At 43.9% G+C, this 17,632-nt stretch overlaps 1 protein-coding gene across 3 annotated transcripts in view; it reads right to left on the bottom strand.

Moving 5' to 3' along the window:
• The window catches only part of NBN (nibrin), a 69,530-nt gene that overhangs the window by 37,243 nt on the left and 14,655 nt on the right, over nt 1–17,632 (bottom strand). For all 3 annotated transcript variants that reach the window (XR_005224278.2, XM_037892327.2, XM_043539379.1), the window contains exon 5: nt 9,941–10,044. Coding sequence is in view for 2 of the 3 variants with exons in the window: in XM_037892327.2 (XP_037748255.1) it covers nt 9,941–10,044 (104 nt within the window). In the remaining variant the exon portion in view is untranslated. The remainder of the gene's footprint in view (nt 1–9,940; nt 10,045–17,632) is intronic.

Genomic DNA, 17,632 nt, shown 5'->3' with positions numbered 1-17,632 from the left:
TGCAGACTGCCCGAAGCGCAAGTAGATTTATGTGTAATGTTGCTTCCAATGAGGATCAATGCCCTTTAATCGTATGGTTGCACAGGTGTGCCCCCCAACCTAGCAGAGAGGCATCTGTTGTAAGTATCATTGATGTGTGCGGGGGACGAAGGGGGTGCAAAGGGAACTCCTGTACAGATATTGTGTGGTTGAGTCCACCAATGTAGACAGTTTTTCACTTTGCTTGGCATTGTAAGACGTGTGTTTGTGTGTGGAATATATACTGTCCTGAGACAGCCTGGCAGGCATCACGTGTAGTCTGGCATGCTTGACAACAAATGTGTTTGCTGACATATGGCCTCATAGTCGGAGGCAGGTCCTGGCCAATGTCTGTGTGATGGCTTGCATTATAGCAATTAGGTTGACTAGTGGTAAATCTGTGCTGGGGCAGACAGGCTATAGCTTCCAGAGAGTGGAGGTAGGCCCTAATGAATTCCAATCTCTGCACAGGTGTGAATGTTGATTTTCATTGGTCTATCTGTAGATCCAGCTGTGTGAAAGAGAGCTGCTGTGCTTTGGGTAGCTTCTAGGCTCTCTTCTTGAGTCGAGGCTTTGAAAAAGCAGTCATCCAAATAGGGGAATATTATGATCCATTGTCTGCAGAGGTGAGCCGCCACCACTGTGAGGACTTTCAGTACCCATGAAGCCATAGACAAGCCGGAAGGAAGTACTTTGTATTGGTAGTGATCTTTGCCCAGAACAAATCTACCAAAACCTCCTATGTGAGGGATGCATCGTTATGTGGAAATGTGCATCCTGGAGGTCGAGAGCTGAGAACTAGTCCCGTTTCTAGTGCTGGAATTATCACTGCTAGCATGACCATCCTGAATCGCTGGGTCTTCTTAAGTTAAGAATGGGCCTCCATCCTCTGGTTATTTTCTGGGTTAGAAAGTAATGGGAACAGAAACTCTTCCCTCTGTGTTGTGCTGGTACTGGTTCCACATCCCCCAGGCATATGAGACGTTTACCTCCTGTTGTAGTAGATGTTTGTGAGAAGCGCCCCTGAAGAGGGATGGGGAAGGAGGGTGGATAGGGGGATAGAGGTAAATTGAATGTAATAACCAGTCTTGATCATCTCTAGCAGCTATTTGTCTGACATGATGTTTTGCTACACTGGATGGAATAGAGTCAGATGGTCTCTGAATGGGTGAATGGTGTCAGATGGTTCCAGCGACAGAAGATATGGGAGGTCCTCGACCAAACCCTCAAAACTGTTGTTTAGGAGGGAGGTTGTTGGGATGTCGAAGGCTGAGAAGGGAGTAGTCTCCATCTAGTAGGTCTCTGCCTCCACCTTTGCAGGTCATATTGCCTCTGAAGTTGGGTGTAGGGCACGAATCTTGCTCTTTGCACTAAGTAATACTTCCCGTTTTTTCTTTTGAGTAGGTGTGTAAATGCCCAAGGATCTGAAGGTTGCCCTGGAGTCCTTTAATGTGTGGAACGAGTCATCTGTCTTGGCTGAGAACAGCTTTGAGCCCTCCAATGAAAGATCCTCGATGGTATATTGTATCTCTTTGGGGAACCCAGAGAGGTGGTGCCAGGAAGCTCATCACATGACTATGGTCATTGCGATGGAATGTGCTGCCGTGTCTTCTGAGTCCAGTGCGGCTTGTAAGGCTGTTCGAGCAAGAAGGTGGCCTTCCGAGGTGGTTGCTTTGAATTGCTCTTTGTTGTCCTCAAGTAGCAAATGAATAAATTCAGACATTTTTGAATAATTTGTGTAGTTTTGTTTGGCCACCAATGCCTCATAATTGGCAATCCTAAATTTGTAGGGTTGCTGACGAGCAGGCTTTACATCCAAAAAAGTTTAACTGCTTACAGTCCCTATGATACGGGATGGTTCTCGAGTGATGTTGTCTGCCCCTTTCATTCACACCCACTACCACCAGAGTGTTTGGTGTGGGATGTGAGAACAAAATTCCATTCCCTTGGAAGGAACATAATATGTTTTATCCGCCCTTTTATAGGTTGGTGGAATTGTTGCCCGTCTTGGCTGGGTCCATGAGAGTCTTGTTTATTGGTAGGGAAATCTTGGAAGAAGTTGAAGTCTGGAGGATGTCCACAACTTCCTCCAACAGAATCTCTAATGAATCCTCAATCCTCTTAAACAGTTCCTGGAACTGTTTCAAGTTGTCCCCCATCGTGGGTGGCGGAGGCATAATGGCTTCATCTGGAGAGGAGGATGAAAAATTGGTTGCTGGGGTGAAGTCTTGGTCCAAACTCTCCTCCAGTTCTTCAACTGCCTCTTCTGAAGGTTCAGCGGGTCCAGGTACAGAGGATGATGGGGAATGTCTCACCCTCTCTCTGTATGAACTGGGAGGCTTCATATAGTGTTGGTGGTATGCTGCCGATGGGTCCCAATGAGGCCACTGTGGTGTGGGAATGGCATTAGTGGTGGCATCCCTGGGTGTCTGTACCATCCTTGAGTTTCAGTCTGGGGTGGTATTCATGATGTTCTGGTGGACCCAGTTTGGTAGCTGTGTAGATAGGCGAGGAATGATGGGAGTACTTTTTCCCTTCATCATCTTCATCACTGGATAAAGGAGGAGCCGATCTGGATAATGCAGTAAGTTGGCATGGTACCGAGCATGCTGGAGTAAGGTCGGTACCGAAGAGAGGAGATTCTGGTGCCAAGGATGCCAAAAGATCTTTATGGTGGAGAAACTGCGGCGGTACTGAGGAGGGTATTGTCGGCAGTACCGATGTCTTTATCGTGGTTGTTGGTGCTGAGGGTTGTGCTTTATGTCCAGTGGAGGCAGAAGGTGGCGCCACAGACTGAAGCACTGTGGAGCTGCTCAGTGCCACATGTGAGAGTGGCTCCAGCAGTACTGAGGCAGGGATGGTAGGTTTCCCTTTAGTGCCTTTTTCCAAGCCAGCCTGCTTAGGGTCTTTGGCTCACATGGTACCAGATGGTCCCGCTATCTCAGAGGTGGATGGTCTTGGTGTGGTCAGCAACGATGGGGTCTGACAGGTCGGGGAACATCTCTTTTTGTCTGATTCCTGAGGAGGGGAGGTCGAAGCCCATTTCTTTGTTACCTTTTTGGCAAAGTGTTCCTTCCTCTGAGAGGGTGGCAGGGAAACTGTCAGATGCTGCCTTTGGGAACCAATGCCTGAGGGTGGGGGGGCTCCTTTAGAATAGTGTTTCTCCCGTGAGGGAGGGTAACTGTACTATACTAAGGGATCTCCTAGTAACTGAAACTTAAATTCCTAAGTTACAAGAAATTTTAAGAACAAACAGGGAAGATTTAGGGTAGTAAACTAACTACTAATTAACTAACTAGTATTCAAAAGTTAAGATAGGCTAAAGATAAATCTCAGAGGCGCTGCCAAATGCTCCATCTCAAGCCAAGGGTGGTAGAGAAAGGAACTGGGGCGGGGGTACGCAAAACACTATGTAACCACCATGTAAGCACCAGAGTTGGCACGAGACGGAGACAGTACTTGTGTGATGCAACCAGACACTGCTACTGAAAATCTTAGATTACAAGCGCAGGGGCGCAGATTCACCTAACGCGGAGCACCCACAGGGGCACATCTCGAAGAACTACCCATTTCCCCGGTTCTGGCCAGTGATAAAAGGTGCTTCTCACATTAACATGTAGAGCAGAAAAACAGTTTTTCAGTGGCCCAATGGATAAACTGGATTCAGCATATTTATTTTACAGAGTCCAGTGGAATGCTAGTACAGATAGACACATGACTACTGCCCCCAAAAATCTACAATTTAGGCCCTAATCCTGAAAACATTTTAGCTTGTGCTCAACTTTAAGCACAAGTGGTCCCATTGTCTTCAGTAGGACTACTCACATGCTTACAGTTTAAGCTCCAAAACGTAGGTATTTGCAGCATCAGGGCCTCATATCAGAGAATGACAGAACAAAGCACAGATTAATCAATAACAGTTATTCCACACATGCATGTGCACAGCATAGTGAAGTAGATTTGGGTTTATATTCTACTCAAATGTCACTTCTTGAGAGCCCTGTATTAGAAGAGAGAGTTTAGAATTTATATAAATCAGGAGTAGTAGGTTTGCAGAACAAATTGCCGAGTGTAGCACAGAACACAACTAACTGAACAGAAACAGAATTTAGTAGAGTAATGGACTTCGTGGGGGTACTTTCCTGTTTTCCTGCCATTGGCTGGAATTTACAAAGAAAGTGAGGTAAGTGGCAAATTTTCATTTTCATCTTCAGGTAAGACACATGAGTTGACTAATGAACTGGGATTTTTAATTACAAGTCAGTTCTGGTTTTTTCCCCTTCCCTTTTAGCCTAAATTACTCCTGGGGGAATTCTGCACCACTGCATGCATGCAGAATCCATGTTCCCTGCAGATTTCTTTGCTTCTCCACAGAAAAATAACTCTCTGACAGGGAAGCAAAGGGAAGCTGCAAGAGCGGTCACACGCCCCTCCCCAGCACCACAGGGGTGTTGTTTTGGGCACCCAGAGCAGCTGGCAAGAGGTAAATCACTGCTGGGAGGAGGGGGGTGTGCGATGCCCCGGCTGGTGGCTCCTACCTACTACCAGACTCAGCAATTAGTTCCAGCTGGGCTGGGGAAAATGGGACTTATTCTTCCCCTGAATGGAGCAGCCAAGGTCAGGTCAGATCCACTCCCAGAAACCTTCGCTGGATGCAGAAAGCTCCGCACCCCTCCCCCCCATACTTCCTGCCCCCATTGTTCCTCAGCCACATGGGGAGGGGTCACTGTATGGGAGCTGCTCCCCCACCGACTCCCCATGCATCTGGACCCCCACGTGACACTCTGGCACCCCAATACTCACCACTGTCATGTAATTAGGATATATTTTGTACAAAGTATGCCTTGTGAGGTATCATTCTAAAAGTCTTGATCTGCTAGACAGTAATATCTCATTGGATTGTATGTGTTATCATCATATGTGAAGTTATGAAGTTTGGCTATGTATGTGAGGTCTTGAGGTCTTTAAACTACAGTTTGAGGACTTCAATAGCACAGATATAGGTGTGAGGTTTTTTTGTAGGAGTGGTGGGTGAAATTCTGTGGCCTGCGTTGTGCAGGAGGTCAGACTAGATGATCATAATGGTCCCTTCTGACCTAAATATCTATGAATCTATGAATCTATGTGTTACTGAAACATGTTGTGAGGTTGAAAACACTCACAAGTTGCCTTTCAGGTACAACAGTAAAAAGGCCAAACAAAGTTAATGGCTTATTGAGGAAATGCACACAAGCACAAGGATTACCCCAGGAACTGTGAAGAACAGAAACCTCACAGAGATAGTACTACACAATGGGAACTGTTTGACCCAGGTCACAGCAAAAGAGCTTTCCAGCAAGTGGGAAGAAGATATAAAAGGGGGAAATGACATCATGATGGTACTTCACTCTCCCTACAACAACACACCTGGAAACACCTGAGAGGGAAGTGATGGTCCCAGGCTAAAGGGATTTCTAGCCTGTGTATGACAACCTGGGAAACCCAAGCTGCAAAGCCAAGGCAGCTTGTGCCTTAAGAATCTGACATCCTGTTTATCACTCAAGGTGAGAATTTGCTAATTCATATCCTACTTATCTAGTGTGTTAAGCTCAGTTTGAGGTTTTGTTTATTTACTAGGTAATCTGCTTTGATCTGTTTGCTATCACTTATAATCACTTAAAAAAAATCTATCCTTTTGTAGTTAATAAACTCATTTTATGTTTTAATCCAAGCCAGAGTGTGTTTGACTAAGGTGTCTGGGGAAAACCTCAGCTTGGTTACCACAAGTGTGCACGGTCCTCTTCACATTGAGGGAGAGGCAGATCGGGTGTTAAATTCATATACTCGCCAGATATGACCAGGGAAGGCCAGTACTGCTCTGGGGTCCTCGGTTGGGAGGCTGGTGGTTAGAGAGCCTGCATGTGACTGCAGCTAGGTGTGTCCCTACCCATGTGAATGCTGGTGAAAGTGCAAGCTTGGAGGGCTTTTCAACTTGCCACAACAGCAGAGTGTGAGAGGGAGCCCAGGCTGGTGGGTCAGAGGGCTCAGTGGTACCCCAGTTCCAGGTGGCACCACAGGGGAACCCATCACACCCTACCCCTATACTCAGACCACTCCTCGCTGAGCTCCCCACACTCAACTCCCCACCCCAATGAGTCCCATCCCACTACATCTGGACCACACCAACCCTGCACCCAGAACCCACGCCACAGAGCCCGAACCAGCTGCACCTGGACTCCCCAATCCAGCATGCCCCACTCTCCCAGCCCCCCCACCCCGCTGATTTCTCCCCAAACCTCCCCTGCTGAGCCCCAACAAGCTACACCTGGACCCCCACAGATTCCCCCCCACACCCAGACGCCCAACTGAGCCACCCACACCCAGACTGCCCCACACAGAACCCTCTCACTCCCACCTGGGTCCCTCCACACTAAGCTCCTCCACCTTTGGATCCTGCCAGGCTGAGCCTGCCTGCCCACACCTGGTATAGAGGGGCAGGGCCCCGGGGTGTTTCTGAGGCACACCCGGCCCTTGCACTGTGTCAGGGTAAAGTGTAGTCTCAACACCAAATCCGTGTCATTAGGGGGGGAAATGACTGCAGGGTGCTCCCCACTGCCATGCAGGAGCCTCTATATTTGCTGACAAAATTTGCAGAATTTTGAAGAATTTTAAAATATTGTGCATAGAATTTTTTAATTTTTTGGAGCAGAATTTCCTCAGGAGTACCTGATGTAATTTCACTCATGCTGGCTTTCTGATAGACTCCGGCTTCTGAACATTATGATTTTTCCTAGCCTAATGATCAGTGGAAAAGTGTTTCTCCCACAGGGCCTTTGGCACTGCCTAAGAACATTAATTAATATATACAGCCAAATCCCCCTCCTCCGCCTTTTTTGAGGTGTAGGAAGGAAGCAGATATGATATTTGTGAAAATTAAAAGGAGTTTTTGGAGATTTAACACAAGCAGCTGCTAAGTAAGTTTATAATAGCTCCCTGAAAATTACATCTTAAGGATCATCCATTCTGAGATACTGTAATTATTTTAAATATAGATCTGTTTATTATATGAGCTGTCTCATCTGCTTGATGCATAGGTAGCTCTTTGAAAGCTAAATGATAGATACACTTCAGTGTCAATCATGTTTAGTGAAGTTCAACTCCACTGGGGGGCTTTAACAGTTAACAAAAATGTTAGGAAGAGAAAATATCCGTCAAATTCTATTTTAGGAAGCATTTAATGTTCAATTATATTGTCACCTTTTAGCACATCTGTAGTTAGAATGGTCATTATGCACCCTGATTTTCAGAAGCAGATGCAGTGGCAACACACATTAACAGTAGCTTTACAACTAGATAATGGAGTACCATTAATGTATACCAAATGTACAGGGGAGGGACAGCTCAATGGTTTGAGCATTGGCCTGCTAAACCCATGGTTGAGAGCTCAATCCTTGAGGGGGCCATTTAGGGATCTGGGGCAAAAATTGGGGATAGCTCCTGCTTTGAGCAGGGGGTTGGACTAGATGACCTCCTGAGGTCCCTTCCAACCCTGATACTACAGTATCTTGGTCATAATTTAGCTCTCTTAAGCTTTCATAGCTATTCAGTTGTAGGAGTGAGAACGAAAAATTCTCAGGTATCAAGTATCTTTGTTTTTAAATCTTTTGTAACTTAAAAGGAAATGAACTAATTATTCTGAATAATGACTGGGCTTGATGTGCCATTAAATTTTAAAAAGATAGGAATGGCCAGTAACTACTGCAATAAATTCTTCTCTGGCCACCAGTCCAGAACTAATACTTTGAAAAGTTTACTGGTCCAGAAATACTTGTACTACTCTGACAAAGTATTCTTAGCAATTTTCAAAACACACAGTTCTTACATACAAACTGCAAGTTCACATAAGCTTACTGTAATGCTTCTTCAATGATGCTATACTCCATTGAGAATTGTTTGATTTAACAGCAGTTTTTCTTTAAAACATTACATTAATGATTAGCTTCAGACATATTAAGACAAAAATTAAACCTCTCTTCCTGGCTTTCCAGCAGCCCTTCAACATCTAAAACAGTCTCCATTTATCTGAGATAACCAAAGAAAACCCCAAACAAAAACCCCAATCCCTCCACCCCCACCTTACCCTCCCAGTGATTTAATCTTGAGTCCATTACTCACAAATTTAAAAGAATATATGAAGGAAAAACAGGATTGCTTAACTATAGAAAATGAAAGATGGCTTCTCAAGGATCTTCTTCCAATAAGTATGTTAGAACTCAGCATACCTTATTTTTCTTATATCATAAATCCTAACCACTTCCATGTATTGTTTAGACTTTATTTTATATTGTCTTTAATTTCAGAGCATATCAAAGGTAACTAACACCCCTTCCACTTATGACGTTTAATGTCAGACTATTAATGAGGCAAACATATTAGGTAAAAATTAGTAATAGAAGAACAGCACCTACAGTTACACTAGCTAGCATAAAATTACAAGATCTATTCATCTTCATGATTCAGAGTTATTGCCCATTTAAGATTAAACTTAACAAGGAAAAAAGGTTTATAAGAGCATCCATATGTGGAACTGTTCTAGAATAACTACAGCACTTTAAATTCATACCCTACCTTATTCCAGAATAACTTCTGTGTAAATAAGCCATGAAGTGCATAATGTTTTTTGTCTGAAGCATTTGATATTAGCTGAAGGCAGAGGTACGAGAGCAGACTAAAATGGACCATTAGTCTTTTCTAGTTTGACACTATGTTCTTAAATTTCTAACAACGTGAAATATACATGACCAAATGACAATCTCAGATGCACAGGCATGAACTAAGTGTAATTTGCATTGGGTAGTCATGTGATACAGCCAAGTACGCGCCCTGTTGATCTTGTAAAATGAGGTATTCCACAGGCACATCATCTGGTTACATAAGATAAAAAGTGATTCTTCCATATGAGATCATGACCTAGCCCTTGTTATCTAGTGGCGTATTAATCTTATTTTAACTTCAGACAAAAGCACAAAAATTTGATATTTCAGGCAACTGAACATATTTGGGCTATTTCTGTTAATGACCAAAACTTAAAATGAACCTAGTCTTACAAATTGAAAAAATGGTGAAAGAATAAGTTTTCAAATTGAGATAAGCTTTATATAATTATTTTAAAACAAGACAATTAGATTTTTCATGTATCTATTCCCAAAAGAGTATACATGCTGCTTTGACTATATTACCATAGAGATCTCTATGGCAACCTCTGAAAATGAGGCCTAGGTAGAGCTAGTAGCATCTCTAAGCAGCTAATGAACACCAAGAACTCACATTTATATATTAAGATTTTTAACTCCTCCGGGATCCAAGCAAGAATATTACCAGAATGTAAAATGTTTCAAATTAAGCAGTCTGCTGCAACTCAGATTATTGCAATCAAAACTTTTTTTGGTGCTACACTTTACTTCTTTCCACAGGGCAAGAAGGTGAATTACAAAAAAATACTGAATTGATCACAGCATCTTTATATTAGTTGGAATTAGGACTTTTAATAAAAAAAGGTAAAAACCTCTCTATACTCTGGAAGACATAACTAGAACAATGCTATTATATATTAATTTAGCTCTTTTATCGGGTAGCTATGTGCCACATAAATGCATATGTTACAACAAGTAGATGTCAGAATAGCCTAAGGTGCTGAATAATACAGACTATTGCATATGCAATAAGACATGGCAGTTACAGCTAAACAGGACAAGCTTATGGGACTTCTCATTTTAGGAGTAAATAAGTATTTATCTGTAATATAATGGTATAACTTCAGAAAATAGGTGCTGAAAAACAAAATGTGAAAAGATGATTATCTAGCCCGCAAGTAATGTAAGTATTAAATTAAACAAAAACCCAGTTAAATGCAACTTTGTTGTACTGAAAACATGCCATTTACCTTTCCAGTTTTGGCAACTGCTGCTTGGATTGAATGGCTCTGATACATTCCACAAAGTACTCTGGCTTTATAATTGGTCGATTGCAAATCAAAGCGCATATAGTCTGAAAAGAAGGAAGATTCATTACCACACTTAACAATTCAAGCACAATATGCTGTCACACAAAAAACAGTACTGAAATCTAATATTTATATAAGGTCTCAAATGTGGAATTTGTGTTACCTAAGTGCATGATCATTCTACTCGGGCTAATGTAAACAAACAAAAAACCAAAGTTTTGTTCTTACACCCATCACTTATTCTTTATCATTGGAATTATGTTGACAAAAGCCATTAAATGGAATACCCTTTTTATTACTAACCTACCAGCGATCAATCTTTAAAAAAAATTAGAAAAAGGAGTATCAGTGATGCTATACAAACAGACTTATTTCGCCACAAAAGAGCCATACATGCAAATTTACAAAATAGAATATTTAGATATCAAATGGCAGGTAAAATGACTGCTAACATCTCTTTTCTATGTAGTTGTTTGAAATTTCTAAGGCCTTGTCTACACTACAGTCTTATAGACAAAAGTTAGGTTTCATTTTCAAAGCAGTGGAGGTGTAAACACAACAATGGTCCTCCCACCAATTTAACTCTCCTGCTATGCCGATTTAATAAAACCACCCCGACAAGAAGCATACAACTTTTTGCAACAACGTTGTAGACACTGTGCTGGCTTATGTCATTCTAAGTGGCCTCCAGGAGGTGTCCCACAATGCCCATCATGCTCACTCTGGTAAGCAGTTTCTACTCTGCTGCCCTGCAGTCAGGTGCACAGGTATACACCCCTCCGCCTTTAAAGCTCTGAGAATATTTGAAATTCCACTTCCTGTTTGCTCAGCATGGACAGCTCACATCGCATCTTCCCAGCTGACCATGATGGCTTTCTGCAGCAAATGCGCTCCCACCTGGAGTATACCAAAGTTGTTGAATCTGTTGGGTCTGTGGGGAGGGAAGGCTGTGCAATCACAGCTTCAATCCAGCTGTAGGAACTCTGACACCTACAAGCAGGTTGCTCGTGGCATGGATGAGAAGGGACATAAAAGGGACAAACAGCAGGGCCGTGCTAAAATCAAGGAGCTCAGGCAGGCGTACCAGAGGGCAAGGGAGGCCAACCGTTGTTCTGGTGCGGCACTGAAAACATGCTATTTCTACAAGGAGCTGCACGCCATCCTCGCAGCAACCTATCCTTTATTGCCAGGAGCCCCATGGATACTTTGGGGGGAATGGAGGCAGTGGCCAGCAGAGTCAACCCCAAGGACAAAGTAGTGGATGAGGAGGTTGGACAGGCAACAGGCTCATCTGTTGGCAAGGTGAGCCAATACCTCTTTTCAACTCTGGAAGGGTATAGCCTGTCCCAGCAGTCCAGCTGTGGCATGCCTGTATTGGTAAGTAGTCTTTGTTTTTTGATAGTGCACGGTCACATGAGGTAGAGATGTTCTTTATTTTGTTACATGGTGCATGTGGGAGAAGGGATCGAAATTAACAACACTAGATACTGTTTGCATCTGCTTCACACTCCCTTGTGTGGCTACGCAGTGGGGGCCCTGCAGAAAAGTTGGTTAATGCACACTGAGATCTCCCAGGAATCCTCCGTAGAGATCTCTAGGAAACTTTCCGGCAGATACTCTGCAATTCTCTGCCAACGGTTCCTTAGCAGAGCTGCTTTGTTTCTTTCCCCATTATAGGAAACTTTGCAGTGCCAATCAGCAATTACTTCTGGAGTAAGTAAAACAGCACACATGCAAGAAGCATACAGACCTGGTCTGAAGCCGTATGCATGCAGGAGATGCACCCTTGCATCTTCGGTTACCCTCAGTAGTGTGATTTCAGTTTTGTTAGTCTCTAAGGTGACAAGTACTCCTCGTTCTTTTTAGTATTCATAATATTGTCCCTAGGCACTTGTACTGATCCCCTTCTGAAACAACCCAGACCCCCTGTCCCATCTTGCACCACCACCCGCGGTCCGAACTCCCCATGTTTAATGTTTGACTGTGCTGCATGCTTGCCAAAGGAAAGTGAGAAAGACATATATGTAACTTTTAATTGAAGACTCTGAGTGCACAAACAATAATGACTCTGTGTATTGTTTCTTTTCCTTCTGCAGATGTGCCCTTGAGGGCCAGCTTCTACACACCAGCGGAGTGCCTCCGTCAGATACGGAGGCGAACGAGGAGAAAGGAGGACATGTTTGTGAAGTGCTGCAATCGTCAGATCAGGCAAATAGCGAGAACAGAGACAATAAATGAAAAACCAGAAATGGATAGCCAGAAAGAAGATGGGGCAGGAACGGATAATAGAGGGTTGGGAGCGATGATAAAGCTTATGGATAAGGCCATAACAAATTCACGTCTATTTTTATCAATTTCACGGCCAGACAGCTTTAAAATTGGTCAATTTCACGTCTTCACAATCTGAACCCACCACTTGGTGCTTGTTTCCAGAGCCCAGCAGCAACACTCCACCATGTACAGCTGTTCCGTGAATGCCAACATCAATCTTGAATTGTTTCTTTCCACAGAACACAGCGGGACAGGCACCATGGATTCCAGTTCAGTTTCCCAGCTCATGACATATTGAAGAATCAGCCGCATTGTGTTCGTAATGTTTATCACAAGACTGGTGAGCAGTGTAGGATCCATGCTTTCAGGCAGAGATGGTGGGTGAAAAATTTACAAGGGCAGTTTAAAAAATGGCGTGAAACGTAGTCGAAGGTCCTTGGAATTACAGGACGGAGAAAACTGCATCATGGGACAGTGAGCCCACCCCCGTAATGTACTGCAATCCCAGAATTCCTAGAAGGAGACGGTGGTGATTTGCACAGTGGGATAGCTACCCAGAGTGCACTGCTCTCTCTGTTGGTGCTAGAGCACCAACTGAGGACACGCTCCATTGACACAAGGAGCATTGTGTGAACCTGCACAAGCAATGTAATTACAGTGGTTTATGACAGTCAATGGAAGTTGACTTAACGCTGTAGTGTACACATGACCTAAGCTGATTGTGCTAGTTTTAGAAAAGAAAACTAACCTATCTTTTATTCTCTTCTTGATGTAGAGGTGAAACTAATAGGAAGTTATTAACATAGATCAAGTGAAGAACTGTACCCTCTTGTCAAAAAAAAGAAAAAAAAATAGTTTACTAAACTCTGCCTCTTATCAGTGCTACATCTGCTCAGTATGTGGAAAGTGTCAGAGTTCTAAAGGGTATTCACTGTACAACTCTCATCCAAATAGTTTTAACTGAAGTTAAGTAGCTATCAACCCATTCAAACACCCTCAGTGAGATACCCAATGAATTTTAATTGTAGAAGTAGAAGTCCGCTGTCCAATCAACTTTAAAAGATAACCATTTAAAATATCCTCCATGTGGTTACCAAAATATTTGTTTTTGTATGGTTAGAAATTTGTACAATGAAAATAGAAGACTGTGACTTTATTTTCCACAGTTGGGGAAGTTTTGAAAAGTTGAGACTGGAAAACAAAAACCAAACCAAACAAAAACCAGATAACCATGTCATACAGATCCTGGAAATCATTCATTCTAGCACACTCACTGGCTAGAAGAACAAAAAGCGGTGGAAAAACAATATGGTGAATGTTTAGCCAGCTCTAATAAGTAGCCTACGCAACTGACTATAATCACAGGTTATCGAGGCCAAGGACTTGTTGAGTTTTGTGATACAGCATGGCCAGAGGGCAGCAGAAGAGTGTTAGAAGGGAGCTTTATTCCCTGTAGAGGGAAGAAAGTTTGCTATAGATTAATTAAAGCACCTGAAGCCAATTAGAGCAACTGAAGCCAGTCACATGATAAAAACCCCCTGCTTCAATCAGACAAGAGGAGGAGCTGAAGCAGAGTGGATTGGTGTTGAAGCAGAAAGCAGTTTGGAGGGAAGCGCTGCAGTGGGCTAATAAGACCAAGACCCTAGGTAAAAGGACACCTGATTTGTGCAGAGGGAGGGTAGGAAGCCCCACAAGCTGAAGGGCAGGAGAGGGAAGTAGCCCAGGGGAAGGAACCGCTAGTTCAAGTGGTTTACTACTATCCCTAGGGTCCCTGGGCTGGGACCCTGACTAGAGAGCGGGCCCAGGTCCCTCTCTCTCCACTCCCCTCCTCTAGGACACTAGTGGGGCAGTTAATACCCCAGTTCAGGGGCAAGAAACGGTGCCCCCCTCCCCCCCACAGAAGAGAAAGCGCGAGATCCATCATAGTAGTGCCGGCAATTTGCCAGTTTCAAAAAAAGACAGCCAGGGAACCCAACGGTCAATTCAACGCCAAGCCACAGAGCTGCCACTTTGACAAAGAACTGCATGCCATATTTGGTGAAGTCTCCACCGCCATGGATACTTCCGAGGAGCCTGAGCCACATGCCCCGGTGCAAACAGCAAGGATGAGGATAGGGGAGATCTGACCAGGGGGTCCAGCTGTGCTGCAAGCCAGGACCTGTTTGAGACTCCATTGCAGAGTCAGTCCTGACAGTCAAGCATGGGTAAACCTGATGCCGGGGAAAGAACCTCAGGTAAGTGTATAAATGTATTTCCCATTACACTCATTCACAGTTATCAATTTTTCATTAATTTACTCATACTAAAAGTAGTACTGGTATAACAAAGAGGCAGCATTGTTATCTGCTTTTCATTCCCCAGAAGAGTGAGATGAAGAGAGTTGGAGTTATGTGTCATGTGGAGCAATTTATTTATGTACACAGGGATGTCCTTTGAATCCTCCTGAGGGAACCAGATGAAATTTTCATGGAGGTACTCTGCAATCCTCCTCCCAAGGTTTCTAGTGATGGCAGCCTTATTTCTTCCTCCGCAGCAAGACGCTTCCCCACACCAGTCAGCAACAACTTTGGCAGGCACCACTGCAGTAAACAGGTTAGCAGCATACAGACCCGGGCAACTTCAAGATGCCATGAGCAGCTGTGATCTCTCTTCCTGTGTTACCCTCAGGATAACAGTTAACAATCACCCCCACCTCATGGAAAATGGTGCCAGCATTCAGTGCCATAGCCCTATACTCAATTTCATGCAACTGAGCAACATCTTCCTCATTTTCCTCATCCCTTGAAGGCCATCCTCACCCCGGCTGGTACTGTGAGTGGTACTGCACAAAAGCTCTCTGAAGCAGAAGTGTCAACAAGCATATCGTATATGAAACTTTAGGAGAGCAAAGGAAGGGAGTTCCGAACCTTCAACTTTTGCTTTTCATTGTTACTATACTAACCATGGTACCTCTGTTTTATCTGCAGCTGCTGCAGTCCCCTCCGCACCTGTGAAACACCCGAGTCAGACAAGGAGAAAAAACAAGAGGACTCCAGATAACATGTTCAGTGAGATCCTGCAAGGCAGTGCTGCATTGGGCTGGAGGGTGAGTATTTCAGACTGGAGAAGGAAAGAGCGGACAGGAGACAGACCCAGGAGGCCCATCAGGAAATGCAGAGGGAGATGCACCAGGACATAATGGAGCTTCACTGTCAGCAAATACAGATGCTGCAGACTCTTATGGGCCTAGAGGTTCAACAATAGGCTCGCCTCCCTTTGCACTCCATGGAGAATTCCAGTATAGCAACTGCATATATCCCCCTCAACATTCCAAATGGCCGCAGCAGCTCCCACTACCACTCCACACCAGGGGACCCTCAGTACAACCACAGCTTCACATACACTGACCTCTGAGAGCCACAGTTCCTGTATGTGTAACTAAAATGAACATAAATGTTCTTTCCCCTTGTTAAGTTCTCTTCCATTCATTTATTAAGTTTTTAATGTATTTGCTTTTAAATTGCAGAGATTTTTCTATGCGCTGGTTCTGTTACTCAAAATTCTATTCCTCGGGAAATAATTCATCTTTATTAATTCATAATATATGCTGCAGAATGTCTAGCAGCACTGAAAGTACCCACTTACTTGTTCTTGTACAGTGACAGAACTCATAGGATCACAGGTAAACACAGTGTAATAGTTATAAATGTAGTTGAATCTTTGCCTTGGTGCTGTTGAGATGGCTGGTACATTGCTTCATGAGCCATGGGAGCAAGGAGTAGGCTGAATCCCTCAGGATCACTACTCATCAATATCACCAATGGTAATCCGACAGCCATGAAAGAAAGTCCCTGACTGCAGCTTTCTGAACAGTCCTGTGTTCTTAAAGAGACAAGCATCATGTCCTTCCTTTACCAGCCAAGACTGATGTCAGTGAAGTGTCCCCAATATCCAACAATGCTTGCATAACCATGGAAAAGTAGCCCTTTCTGTTGAAATACTCTGGGGCAAGGTGGGCTGGTGCCAAAATAGGGATATTCATACTACCTATCACTCCACTGCAGTTTGGGAACTCCATTGCTGAAAATCCATTCACTATGTCCTGCATGTTGCCGAGAGTCACGGTCCTGCATAATAGGAGACAATTAATGGCCCTGCACGCTTGTCTCATAATAGCCCAGTGGATTTTCCAACTCCAAAATGCTACCAGTGAGTGGGAAATCAATCTGGTGTTGCAAGTTTCCACAGTGCAATCACCACTCATTTCTCCATGGTAAGTGCAGCTCTCGTCCGGAGTCTATGAGAGGGGGGATTGGGGTAATGTCGGCATACAGATCCAGGAATGTGGCCTTGCACATCCAAAAGTTCTGCAGTCACTGCTCTCATCCCAAACCTGCATTATGAGGCAAACCCACCAGTCAGGACTCATTTCTCAGGCCCAGAGTAGTGCTTCACCATTTGCAGCTGCTCTGTGAATGCAACCAATAACCCTGAATTTTTTCTCGCTATTTCCCACAGCAATTTGTCCTCCACAAAAATCATCATGTTCCCCACTGATGCAGTTCTTCTTGAAGCTCTGCAAATACAATAGCAGAAGACTGTGCATCCTGTATTTGCAACACACATCACAACTGTGCAGAGCAGTGCATCTTCTGTCAGAGATGGCAGAGAGCGAGAAGGGATGCACGGGTTTGCAGGATTTTTAAAGGCTCAAAAATTATGGTATATGGATGACATTATGGGATGGAGACAGTTGCATGCTGGGAACTTCACCCTTTGTTCCCAGTCACCCCTGCACAACTCATTTCTGCCCCACCATGCATTGCCAAAATGTTCCAAAAGACAGTGTGCTGGACAGCGGCAAGCACCCTGGGATACCTAACTATGGTGCATCGCACTATGCATCAACACAGGCACTCCTTGTGAGTATACACAGTACAGATGCAAAGAGCCAAATATACACACATACGAGTGTATGCAAATACAATAGCTTTATGCCAAAGTAACTTGAGTCAGCCAAACTTTGTAGTGTAGCATGATCTTATCCAAATGTCTAATGAAAGCATCCAGAGTTACATTACATAGGATTTTCATACAAACTAGAAAGGACCTAAATTCTCATGTTTGAGGATAGAAACTAACCTCTAACTACAAGTTAGGAGGAAACTCTCCCCTCCCTCCCCCCCCGCCGTCCCCATGGCCGGATTATTCCATAACCATTTACTACAGGGTTTCTTGCACTTCCTCTAAAGTATCCAGTTCTGGCCTCTATCAGACATTAAGGATAATGAATGTTATGGACTGCAACCCTAAGAGTATGATATAGTAACTCCTATGTTCCTCTGATTCCTACTTAAGTGATCTGCTTCTTTTGCATTTTCA

This window comes from Chelonia mydas, chromosome 2 (assembly GCF_015237465.2).
Source record: "Chelonia mydas isolate rCheMyd1 chromosome 2, rCheMyd1.pri.v2, whole genome shotgun sequence".
NCBI lineage: Eukaryota > Metazoa > Chordata > Testudines > Cheloniidae > Chelonia > Chelonia mydas.
The sequence above is the reverse complement of the archived record's forward strand: the minus strand, read 5'-3'. Positions and strand labels throughout refer to the sequence as shown.